The 12,914-nt window shown below is 37.2% G+C and overlaps 1 protein-coding gene across 3 annotated transcripts; it reads left to right on the top strand.

Annotated features, from left to right (window-relative positions):
* The first annotated feature begins 9,045 nt into the window (after nt 1-9,045).
* LOC129569249 (dihydrolipoyllysine-residue acetyltransferase component of pyruvate dehydrogenase complex, mitochondrial) lies at nt 9,046-12,802 on the top strand. Of its 3 annotated transcripts, none has more exons than XM_055447923.1 (8): nt 9,048-9,466; nt 10,391-10,575; nt 10,817-10,999; nt 11,077-11,495; nt 11,570-11,718; nt 11,791-11,990; nt 12,091-12,357; nt 12,428-12,802. In XM_055447923.1, exons 1-7 carry the CDS (start codon nt 9,345-9,347, stop codon nt 12,321-12,323), a joined length of 1,491 nt encoding a protein of 496 aa, XP_055303898.1. In that variant the 5' UTR covers nt 9,048-9,344; the 3' UTR covers nt 12,324-12,357; nt 12,428-12,802. The 3 variants fall into 3 exon arrangements, with proteins under 3 accessions (XP_055303897.1, XP_055303898.1, XP_055303896.1); XM_055447921.1 differs by having other exon boundaries at nt 9,063-9,466; nt 12,091-12,331; XM_055447922.1 differs by having other exon boundaries at nt 9,046-9,466; nt 12,091-12,802.
* Nucleotides 12,803-12,914: the final 112 nt, after the last annotated feature.

Below are 12,914 nucleotides of genomic sequence, written 5' to 3'. Positions count from 1 at the left end.
GCAGCGACAACGGTAAGAGAGCACTTTCCACGCATATAAAAACCCATGTATGTATATCTCTCGCATTCGTCGTCGTTGCCGTCGTCGTCTTCGTCGTAGTCGTATAGTATATATATATAAAGAGACGATTATGGTTCGTAAACGAAATATGAATAAAAAGCGATCACAAGTAGCGCACTATGTGAAATGTGAGCTTCTCGTAGCCCGAAGACCCCTGACGATTTTTTCTCTTTCATCTTGTGTGCGTTGTCGTTGTCTATTTCATTTGTTTCACTTTATACGATGTCGCTTTGAAATATGTGTATTGTGTATGTTTGGTATATCCCCACCAAATGAACGTTTTTATTTGTTTTATTCGGTTTTCGTTCGTTCAATTGTTTTTTTCTTCTCGGTTCGTTCGTTCGTTCGTTCATTCTGTCTCTTCTCTCTTCTCTTCCTCGGTTGTCTCTTTATACGTTTCTTTGTTGTTGTTATTGTTGTTGCTGTTTCTGTGCCGTGGATTCGTTTCGTTGTTATTTGCAATCGAGAGAGAATTTATGTAGAGCCAGAACAAGTTCACATAGATACGAAACGGAATGCATTCGGCTGTATGAGTTTTTACCATTTATAGCACGCATGCAATCTCAATGGATTAATGGTAACATTTGTGACGTGTAGCTCAGCTGCCGATGAAGTAGTTGGTGAAGAGCAGCGAATGCGCTAGCGACAAACTCCGCCCCATTCGCTTCATGCATCCGCACACAGCACACACACACATACAGCAGAACACCAAGCAGCACCCAGCAAGTTGAAACACCTAAATGAATCGAATTGATCCATGCGTTTAGATAACGTGTGATCAGTGTGCCTGCATGCGGCTTGACTCCACCTAAATAAATTGCTGAGCTGCAAACACTGAGCAGCTACACCAGTAAGAAGAAAAAATACAGCAACAACAACAACAACAGCTAACAAAATACACGATGAAAATATCTATTTAACTTTATAGTTTATCTTCGGTGCTTTACTGGCGCATTTCAACCGCTTTCAATGTATTTGTTTGGCTGTTATATACACATTTCTTGATCACTTGTGTTGATCATACATGGAATTCCAGAATTTTTTGACTACTAAATTACGTACAACCCATATGCGTGTACTTTCCAGCCACACGGTATTCGTGAATGAACTTTATACGAACGAACGAACGAATGAGTGCTCGCCATGCGCTTCATTAGAAAAATTGACGTACGGTCTGCCTTCATTAAGACGATAATATTTTATTGTTAATGAAATTCCCTTCGCCTTTTCAGAACATTTCAATTTATATACGATGCTGTAATTAAGCATGCATTTTTGTGCTGGAAACAAACAACAAAACAACGAAACCTAAATCATAATTTAATTTAAAACCTCAATCACATTGCGATATGAATGAAGTTGAAATCATTACACGAGAAAACGACGGAAAAAAGAATTGAAACGAACGTGTGTATTACACATGTTTTATGCTTAGATTGACTTGTTTTTAGCTTCCAATTTTTGTAAATTATGATTCATGCGCATTCACGTTTCAGCATATGCATATACGTATGCATTTTTTCCCTGTTTCCTTCCATTAATTTTCACTCTGATACGAAACAGAATGCAGAAAAATGGATATGTCGAAGATTTGTATAAATGAGCTTGAAAACCTTGGTCAAATTTCACTTGCTGCCAAAGTGGTAAAGAATGAGCGAAAAAAAAAACCAACGGGAAAAAAGTAACGACTTCAATCGACAATCGCAATAAATATCTGTAAACAGTTTTGGACGATCGAAGAGAAAAAAGTGAGATGTGGAAAGAAAAGGCAAATTAAGCTCGATGCTATAGGATAATAGTAGAGAACAAATGAACAGCGAAAAAAAAATACACACAGCAACACCGTTGACGATGAACGACCGTATGTATCTAGATGCTTAAGAGGCGGCTTTTCCAAAAAGATCCCCTGCTGAAATTTAACCAACGCTTTTGATTAAACAACATTCATTCAGAAGAAAAGAGAGAATATAATTTGCTCTTTTACAGTGTGATCACTGTGTGCGCATAAAGGAAAGTCCAACCAAGCAAGTTGCTTTTGTTTTTGGATTATTTTTCATTTCGAATTATATAAAATACATCACCGTTTCACCACACAAGTAATTAACTTTCAAATGCTTTTTATTGGGTCTGTTTACAAGAGTGATTTTCAATCAAACAGAAGTTTTATCGGTTCAGCGAAATGTCTGTTTGGGCGAACAAGGGTTTCAAATGTCAAGCACAACGATAGCAACAGCCACAGCAGCACGAAGCCGAAATGCGTGGCGCAAAGAGGGGAGAACAGCACACAAAAAAGGAGCTGAATAATTAATTATGAATTTAACCGAGAATACCGAAATAAATTATTAACAAATTAACAATATCTACATTCATAATATTTTTAATAAGCTCCAAATCCGAGAATATCTCTCGAATGAATACAACAACAACACACACTCACACACACACAGTGAGAGAAAGAACACAGAACCGCAGCAAAGAAGGAATGATCGAATAACGATAATCAGCATGTTAATTTTTTTATATTTATTTGTCGTATCGTTCTCATGGGTTCATTCAGACATCGCGATGATCATGAGACACAAATTCGTTGTTTGCATTTCGTCTCTTCGGTCTTTATTAAAGAAAAGAAGCAAACAAAAGAAATGATTGTGTGATTTTTTTTTTCGTTTGGCTTTTAAGCAAGCATACCGCATTATTGAAAAAAAAATTGCATATTATAGACATAAATAAGACACATTTTGTTCGCCTTTTTTTTGCAGATTGAAGCGTGCTGTGAATGTGACTGTCGTTGGCGCATATTATCCATAGAGCATACATCAAATTAAAGCCAATATTATATCTATTTAATGACAATGGTCATTCTTTATATCGTTGTCCAAATTTAACGAATCCTTTGCGATCGAAACAACGCGCAGAAAAGGGTAAACCAAGCTCTGCCCGGAAAAAAACACACTGTTCAATATAATAAATTGGTGTAGCTTTCTATATATCGTTCATGTTCAAGACATGCCCATTCATTCCATGGCTGGAATGAAATAAAAATAGCATCGCCGTGCATGATGAACTTGATATTCAGTAACCGATGACAGTTTTTGGAATTTTTTTGATTAATATCTTCCGTAAAAGATCGCAGCCCAGCACACACACACACAGCGCGCGCTCATAAATAATAACATGAAAATATAGTGTTTTAGTTCGAGTTGTAGTGTATCGCATTTCGCAGTTAAAACAACATATAAAACTCCATCAACTCATCGATGTGTCCCCCACACATACACACAATTAAAATGAAAATATTTCGTTTCAACTTGAACATTCTGTGACTGTTGATTGTTTTGTAATACGATGTGCCATCCCAACTTTGGTCACAATTGGCTGCCTCTTCTTGTACAAGAGCGAACAGCACTCGTTGGCTTTGCTATCTCTCTTTCTCTCTCTCTCTCTCTCTCTCTCTCTCTCGCTCTCTCTCTCTTTGATTTTAATCATCAATACACATGTTCATCAGCTTTTTAGTGTCGGCATTTTTTTACTGTAACGCCAAACTGAAACACACCAATTTCAAGATTAAAGACAAACACAAAAAAAGAACGACTTATTATTTATTTGACTACAATCATTTATAATGACCAGTTTTATTCCTTTACGATTTTATGATTATTGCCATAGCAAGGCGTGGACATTTTCTCTCTCATTCTCAGTTTGTTTCTCTGGTCCAGTAGATAGATCGATGTAGATAATCGAACCGCAGAATAAGTAGCACGCATCTTTTGATAGAAACAAAAAGCTATTTAATCATAAATGGAAGATTGATGATGACCCGTCTTTGAATGGCTCTTGTAGAAATGAATCCAAGCAAATAGGAACGGATAATAAACTTGTTGGGTTTGTAGTGCGTCGCGAACAACAAAAACAGAACACACTCACACACAGACACATTGTCACACAATCTTGACGCGAACGTGCAGAAGTTTGTCGATGCTTAATTATGATAATCTGTATGCATAATAATCGTTGCGATGACTTCTAGTAGACAATTCAAAATATCCATATAGATATACACACAGTGATGCTGATCTAAAGAAATAAGAAGTCAAAGAAGTAGCGACAAAAGTGCAAAATTAGTGATATCAGATCACAAAATGAGCTTCACATCTTCACCGAAAAGCGCCAACTTAAGAAGGACTAATTAAAACAAAAAAAGCGCTTCTTCTCGATCACAACTAAGCCAAGGCAATTTGCCCATTTCGAAAATCGTTGATCAAACACAATGATCGACTCGGCTACTGCAATAAACTTTATGACGGAATTTTCAAAAATTTTCTCACTTAATTGACATCAGTTTAGCTTTATCCCTTTTCTCGCACAATAAAACTGAAACAGAGATTAAAAAAAATTTTTACTTTTATCGAATACGTTCACACTAAATCCATCGCGTTCGGATTAAAGCATGCAGATGTCATAAAAAACTAAATGAATCACACACTTGAGACGCTTTCGTTCCGAGATTTCTTTTTGCAGACGCTTTTCGATAAAGAATAATGACAATGGAAGACGAATGGAAAACTTTGTGATACATTACGTATTTTTCTGCGTTGTATTTTATGATATACTACACCAACAATTACCATAAAATGTTTGAGTTAAACGCATCTCAGAGGAAAAAAAAAAAGTAGTTGATCTCTTAATCGTATTAGATTGAGACAGATTTCCGTGGGAGAAAGTCATTATTGCCCATCTATTGACTCACCGAAGATCAGAATATTTATTTAAGAAGTAATTCGATTTTCGAGATCAAAATATATTCCGAAAAGAAAATGCTTCGTGAATACAAACAGAACTGATAATCATCAAATTGGCCGCAAAGCTCTTAGAGCTACTTTCTCACATATAAGTCGCAATCAACGAAATTAAAATCGTTGTCTCAGCTTCGTTCGTATGGCGTACAATTTTTTTCCCTCTTCCTCTGATGCATTTACCAGAATCATGCATAAACAGCACAACGCAACGAGTCCATTACTCTTGATTATTATTTTATTTTGAAAATGAGAAAATATGAAAATAACGAAGGAATAAATGAAATGAGACAGAACAAAAGAAAAATAAATAAGACGAAAAGTGGTTTAACAGAAAAGTAATATGTATGTAATGAATACGACAAAAATCCACCGAATATGATTATGCATCTCTCCATCTTTCTCTCTCTCTCTCTTTCTCTCTCGTGCGCTCGTCGCGCTGTTCAGTCGAATTGGTGTGTGAGCGGGTACTGCGCTTCGCCATACAGCACTCACATATCTGTATCGACAATAATAATATAATAGTCGAAAAATCATATTTCCAGAGAGAGAAGCACAAAAGAAAATAGCGCATTTTGGTCACAAAGTACAAGTAAACATACTGGAACGACCAACCGACTGAGAGCAACAGACAGAGTGAGATACAGAGAGTGCGCGATGCGAGCCGAACAAGAAACATACATATCAGCGGTAAAGCGAACAGAAAAAAAAATGAATATGAGAATTACACAGCGCCTGCGGCAAATAATGTAAAGTCAAAATGTGAAAAGAGCGCGATCGATCTTACGGATTAAAGAAGTCGTACACACAACCAACAGCACACATATTGCATGAATTCACGTACGCTCTTTTGTTGGAATGTGATTTTAAAGCGAACTAGCGTGAGATATTACTTATTATTGTTATATTTGTACGTTCGTTGTGTGTTGTTGCGTTCCAAAGCCGCGAAGAAGGAGAAGAAGAAGAAGAAAAAAAAACAACAACTATCAACCGTAACCGTGGGAATTGAACAGTAGTTGTTTAACGTTAAATTGCTGTGGCAAGGCGGAGTTATGAACTTATTGCTTCAGCATTTAGAAATTTTCAGCTCTCAATTTTGTAACTTTTGCGATCCATGGCGAGCGGTTGTCTTTCGTTGCGTTGCCCGTGTTTCGGTTTGTCGCTGTTACTGTGGTTGTTGTTGTTGCCGTTGTGCAAAGTATTTGCACTCGAAAATTACATCGAAGCATTGGTCGCATTGGCTGATTCCCTCTCGCAAGATGCCCTGGATGTACTTGTTTGCGAGATGGAATTCATTAATTTATTCATTCCATTGGTTCGGGTTGCGTGTGCAATGGGCCCGAAATGGCAACAATGAATATTTATTAGTGAGTTAGTATTTACAAAAAGAATATACAATACGTATTAAGATATAAAATAAATATGGGCATTCTTGTGATTTTTCACGTGCAATATTGCTTGCTATTGTTTTCGAGTGCCGAGAGTCTTTTGTCATGCCTTCTTCTTATTCTTTTTTCCGGTACAAAGCGAAAAACAGATTTTGTGCTTCATTCCACTCGCAGTGCACAGAAAACCCCACCTTAATTGAAGTATTGAATATTACCTCTCTTCCAATAATATGCGGTGAACTTATCAATGATCGTGAATCAATGAAAGCAAAGCAACGAAACGAACAGCGAAAAAAAAGAGCAGAGAATCAAACACAATCCATGCGTTCCCTTCTCACGAACTCAAGACAAACGAAAAGCGCTCATGATCCACAATAAACAGACGAATTGAGAGGAAAAAGACACACAATAGCTAGAGATAAAATGCGATAAAATGAAATTTTCCAATACTTCAAGTCAGTCAGTTAGTCACTTTTCGTGTGCATGTGTATTTGTGTCAGCGATGACGCGGTCTACACAATTCATTCTCAATCATCAATTTTATTTTTCGTTCGTTTTTCCATTCATGTTGGTTTTCTTGATGTCACCGCCTGTGTGATGTGACGTGCGCATACACCATACACACCAATTTGTGTGGAGATCTCGAACATTTGCCGAAAGTCAACGCGAGCGCGCGCGTACACCGACAAAACGTCCAATAGACTCATCATCACCACACACAGACTACACGACCCGAAACGCAACTAGATATATAAAGAGCCACATAAACGATAGAAAATTACTTGTATATCACACAATCAAATCGAAACGCATTGAACACCATGAAACAAAGACCTTAAAAAGTTTTATGCGACTCCATGCCCGACCATTTCACACAAACTTGTTAGCGAATAGCGTTCTATCATTTGTTTACCTCTCTTTGTCGTCATCGTCATCGGCTCTCTATCTCTTTTTTTATTGAAAATAAATTAGTCAATCGATCGGATATAGTGGTAATGAAAAATCTATCGACTACGGTGGTGCAGCAATCAAGTTGAAGGCAAGAATGCTTCTTCTTCTTCTTCTTCTTCTGACTCTCCATGGCATGGGAATTTCGCTACAGGCTTCTTGTTTTTACTAATCAACGCTGTATGCTTTGCTCAAAACGACAACTTATTGAAAAATTACCGCGATAACTTTTGCCATTATCGAAACATTATGCAGTCTTTATGGCATTCACGGCTCGTAAATACGTGTTGTTGCAGAATTATATTTTTTTTTCGATCATATTCTTCCTGGTTCTGTTCAATGAAACTGCATCAATCCATTTCTAATGAAAGGAATATTCGGTTAAGTGCTGAGACCCGTTTTTTTTTCTCACTATGTTTTTATTTCCCCTTTTTTCTTCTGTGTTGCGGGCCAAAATTTCAGATAAGTGTTAAGACAACTGAATTGCTTCCTCAGTTTTTTTTTTGTTATGTTTTTTTTTTTCTTTAAATGTTAGGTGCATTCAAGTGGGCCGGCCGCAAAATATACGATTCGAAAATCATACAAGTTACCATCATAATTATCCTTTGAGGCAAATCAAAAGATAAAACAATACGAAAAAGGTGAAATGCCGAATCGCCTAATGTGCAGAAGCGAGTTAACGTTTGAACTGTTGGCTTGCAAGTTGGCAGTTGGTGCAGCAGTATTAGCGCCTGTATTTTTAATTTTTATTTTTCGGTTTGTTTTGGTTTTCAAGCGATTTGTTCTCTTCATCTTTTCGGAGGGTTTTTTATTGTTTATATTTCTATTCATTTGCAGTTTGTGTGTGCGTTGTGTGTTGAAAATTTGTCCGAAAATGAAATGATGACTTCCTCGAGGCGCACTCTGTTTTCCATTATAGTAAAGGCCATAAAATGTTCTGTTTTTGGTGTTGATGTGAAAGAAACGAAAAAAAAACCAGCGTTCAACCACTTGTTATGCAACACATTTTAACACGTCGATTATGGTTTATGGTGTTTATGGTTTTTCAGATTGTCCTATGAACACAAAAACAATACAAGTGGGAAAAGGTGGAAGATAACAAAAAAGCCAAAGTCAATAAAGGTTTTTTAAAAACCTACCACAATTCAATTTGTGATGATAAATGAAAAATGTTATTTTTGCGGCGCTCGAATTTTCGAACCAATAAACTGCTCCGATGAGAGAAAAAAATAGCAATGGAACAAGACAACAATGGAAGCAAAACATTTTATCGAAAGAGTATTTTTCTTCCATTCTGAACGAAATAATTGGCCGAAAACGGTCACCTTTATTTCAAAGCCGCATTTTGTTTCTATTTGCAAATGGAAGACTATTTATCGACTGCTATAAAGATTTCGTTTTATGAATGAGACCACTTGACATTCTAAATATATTTCTGATAAAATGTTGAGCATTCGGCGACTTTTGATTCTTATCTATTTCAATATAACATTTTAGTTCAAAAGAAGATGAAATGTGAATTATCACGTATAAGCGGTTTTTCATGGGATTTCACCGAATTCCAAACAATCCTTTGCTTAAACTACGAATAAGAAGTTGATCCCAAGCAAATACAGATTATTCTGAGATTTCGTGGGAAGAAAAAAAAATGCTACCTCGCATGATAAGGAAAAAAAATATTCTCGTCAATTTTATCACAACCAAATTGCCTTGATCTTAATCTCAACCATGCGACACACGAAAAAAAAAACAATAATGTGAACCATTCACAATGGCTTTATCCCATTCACAAAAAACAATGTTCGAGTCGATGCGATTCTGCTGCTTGGGACGACCCATTCAAACTGTCATTATATATAGACAGTGACAGTTGAAATCTGGACACACCGTATTGAAATTGACAAGTGGCTGAGCAAGAGAAAAAATCGAATCAGAACGAAAATTTGCATTTGTTTGACCTAACCAGACAGTAGTAAGGTCGCTACAAACACACTGCTTTTGGCAGGCAGCTCGTAAAGTTTTGTTATTTTTTCGCAGAATTCAAACGTTTTGAATTCCAACATAAATTCCGTGTATTTGATATACGCAGCGAAGAAAACATTTGAACACAATTGACTTTTGATTCTGTCGATAACAGAACAATTCAGCCGTAAAAATGTTGCGAACAATTGTTGCACGAAACGAAAATCTTCTCCGTGGCTCATTGAAAAAAGTCACCAAACTGAATGCCGTTCGTTGTTTGAGCTATCGCTGTGCCGAAAAATTCACATCGCACAGGTGAGCATTGACAAGAGTCAAGAAAAAAATAGTTTTCATCTGCCTCAATCGATATCTATTTGGTCGATTGGAAAATTTTCATTGAGAAAAAAATTGCATAGCTTTGAGGTTATGTGTGGTTGTGTAATCATAATCAGCAGTGCAGTGTGTAAACGTCAGAAATTGTCGTGCTATTTTGCATTATATACAATGTGTATGTATATATAAGCAAAGAGAGAGCCGAATTGACATATTGAATGATAATGAATGGCATGGTTTTAATCCCCGTATAAATTGAATCGCCAACTCATGTGTTAGTTTCTTACATTTTGTTGGCAATTTGTTGTTGTTTATCTATTGATGACGTAAATCATGTTAAGGAACTGTGAATCGTTGACGTCTAACCGCATGTGATCCACTCTGTCAATTGAACATTTGAGTTGTCATACCCATTTTTAGCGAATAAATAATCGGTCACATATAAAACCGAACTCATAATCCAATCGATTCAATGCGATATGAAAAAAAGAGTTCTCAGGGAAAGAGAGAGATTGACAGTATTTCTCAGCTTGCTAAAACTCTTGGCAAACTACGATAAAATATGCGTGATTCATGTGATAGGTTTTCCTATAGCCCAGCCCCGTTTCATTTCCATAGAAGCCATATATTATCAATTAATCGGCCATTTATAGCATCTCACATCATCTAACACTATATTCTTTATGTTCTCGTTATGATCGATTTGCTAACACAATTTCAATATCGCAGTCATTCACTCGGTCAGCACTTTGCACGCGAGTCATTCATATTTCACCTTGGAACAATAAGTGATTACGTAAATCATTTTGCCGCACATTCTTATCAGCTTAGAATTTATAAGCGTATGTGTTCGCCTATGTTTGATTTCGTGAATGATGTGTGTTTCATTTAAATTGTATTTCGCAGAGCCGCTTCAAGCATAAGTCAAAGTCGGAATCTGCAGCCATCAGTATGGAAGGTGAATTTTTGCCGTGGCTACTGCAGCAATCTCCCACCGCACACCCGAGTTACATTGCCGGCATTGTCACCGACCATGGAATTAGGCACAATTGTGAGCTGGGAGAAGAAAGTAGGCGACAAATTGAATGAAGGTACGTAAACGGCATAAGTCCTTGGCAATCACTCAATAACGCTGATCAATGTATACTATAACCGAAAAGTTGATAAGACGTGCGTGTAAAAATAACACGATGCGTGCTTTTCGTTCGCTTATCGGACCATAGAGTCGTGCGATATGTAAACGAAGCGAGTTACTTAATGAAAACATTTAACCAATTATCTCATGTCATTACGTAATGCGAATGCGTGTTTTTGTATGGATTCTCAAAACAGGTGATTTGTTGGCGGAAATCGAAACCGATAAAGCGACAATGGGCTTCGAAACACCTGAAGAAGGATACTTGGCCAAAATTCTCATAGAAGCCGGCCAAAAAGATGTACCCATCGGCAAATTAGTGTGTATTATCGTTGAAAATGAAGCCGATGTCGCTGCATTCAAAGACTTCAAAGATACCGGTACAAACAATGTGAACCATTCGACATTATTTGTGAATTGGTTTTAATTTGGGTTGTAATTTTTGATAATTATCTAGGTGCTCCTGCTGCCGCTCCAGCCGCTGCTCCAGCACCAGCAGCTGCCGCACCACCAACGCCAACACCACCACCAATCGTTGCTGCCCCAGTGGCACCATCCGCTCCACGCCCAATGACTGCTGTCGAACAACGTGGCCCACGAGTCTATGCTAGTCCCATGGCAAAACGGTTGGCCGAAGCACAATCATTGCGCTTGGAAGGCCAAGGTAGCGGTGCCTATGGATCAATCACAAGTAAAGATCTTGGATCATTGTCAAGTGGAGCTGCTTCTGCTCCAGCTCCAGCCTCGATTCCCGCAGGTGCTGCTTACATTGATATTCCAGTTTCAAACACACGCACCGTTATTGCCAAACGTTTGTTGGAATCGAAAGTCACAATCCCACATTACTACTTAACTGTTGACATCAATGTGGATAATGTAAGTTATTTTATATAAGTGAAATGAGTGCGAAAACGAGTTACCAATACCAAATTGTCTTTTTTTTTTCTTAGTTGTCAAAAGTCCGTGCAGAATTCAACAAGCAATTAGAAAAGGAAGGTGTTAAATTGTCATTCAACGACTTTGTTGTTAAGGCCACCGCTTTAGCATCAAAGAAAGTACCTGAAGCCAACTCATCATGGCACGGCAGCTTCATTCGACAGTAATGCCACTGAATATTGAGCAAACACTCTTGTACATGGGAAAAATAATTTATTTTCTCTTCAATGTTTAGATACGATTCTGTCGAATGTTCGGTTGCTGTTGCAACTGACAAGGGTTTGATTACACCAATCGTCTCACAAGCTGACCGCAAAGGTTTAATTGAGATTAACAAAGCTATTAAAGAGCTGGCTGCCAAGGCTCGTGACGGAAAATTGCAACCCCATGAATTCCAAGGCGGTACCATCACCGTATCAAACCTTGGAATGTTTGGTAAGTGACAAAAGTTGTCTTTGTTGAACAATTGGAATTGGTACTGAATGATTTTTATTGAAATCTTAATAATGATACTATTCTTCCGGTTTGTTTTCAGGCGTTACACACTTCTGTGCTGTCATCAATCCACCACAATCGTGTATTTTGGCCGTTGGTGGAACGCAACAAAGAATCGTGCCAGACAAAGATTCGGAGAAAGGATTCAAACAAAGCGATTTCATTTCAGTAACATTAAGCTGTGATCATCGCACAGTCGATGGTGCAGTGGGTGCTCGTTGGTTACAATGGTTCCAGAAGTTCTTAGAAAACCCACACTCGATGCTTTTATAAATGCGACAGTAAATATTACCACCACATTTTAAATGTACAAAAAATAAAAACTGCTTATTTAGAAAAAAAGCATATAATGATGGCCCTGTTTTCAATTGTTTTAGTCACGGCAATAACCATCCAGAAAAGAAAACTGCATGTAATATCTATTAAAACGAAACTGCAACGCTTCGAAAATCTCTGTGTAAATAAAAACGGATAGCTATTAGTTTAATTGATGTGTCTACAACGAATATATCTATTGACAGTGGGACATTTGCAAGCTGATTTCATTTGTCGGCGCCGGAATTTGTTATTACGACGTTTGACGCTAAATATTGTGTATTGTACAATTCATTTTATTGTGTTCGTTGAATGCAATGTCGAAGCCATCTTTTGAAAATTAAAACAAAATTAACTGAAACTAAATCGGAAATTATATTTCCAAAATTGTTATTCACAGAAAATGCAAAATAAAATATGAATCGCGTACAAATGTATGTATTTGTTTTATAGTTTTTTTTTTTTTATTCAACTACCAACTTGACATTAGTTAATGACGTGATTCAGTTAGAAAAAATGCAGAATAATGCAAAGGTTGTGAGATTTAGC

The sequence above is a fragment of the Sitodiplosis mosellana genome, unplaced genomic scaffold (assembly GCF_009176505.1).
Source record: "Sitodiplosis mosellana isolate CC-2019 unplaced genomic scaffold, AAFC_SMos_1.0 Smas_scaffold_30, whole genome shotgun sequence".
Lineage (NCBI taxonomy): Eukaryota > Metazoa > Arthropoda > Insecta > Diptera > Cecidomyiidae > Sitodiplosis > Sitodiplosis mosellana.
The sequence above is the reverse complement of the archived record's forward strand: the minus strand, read 5'-3'. Positions and strand labels throughout refer to the sequence as shown.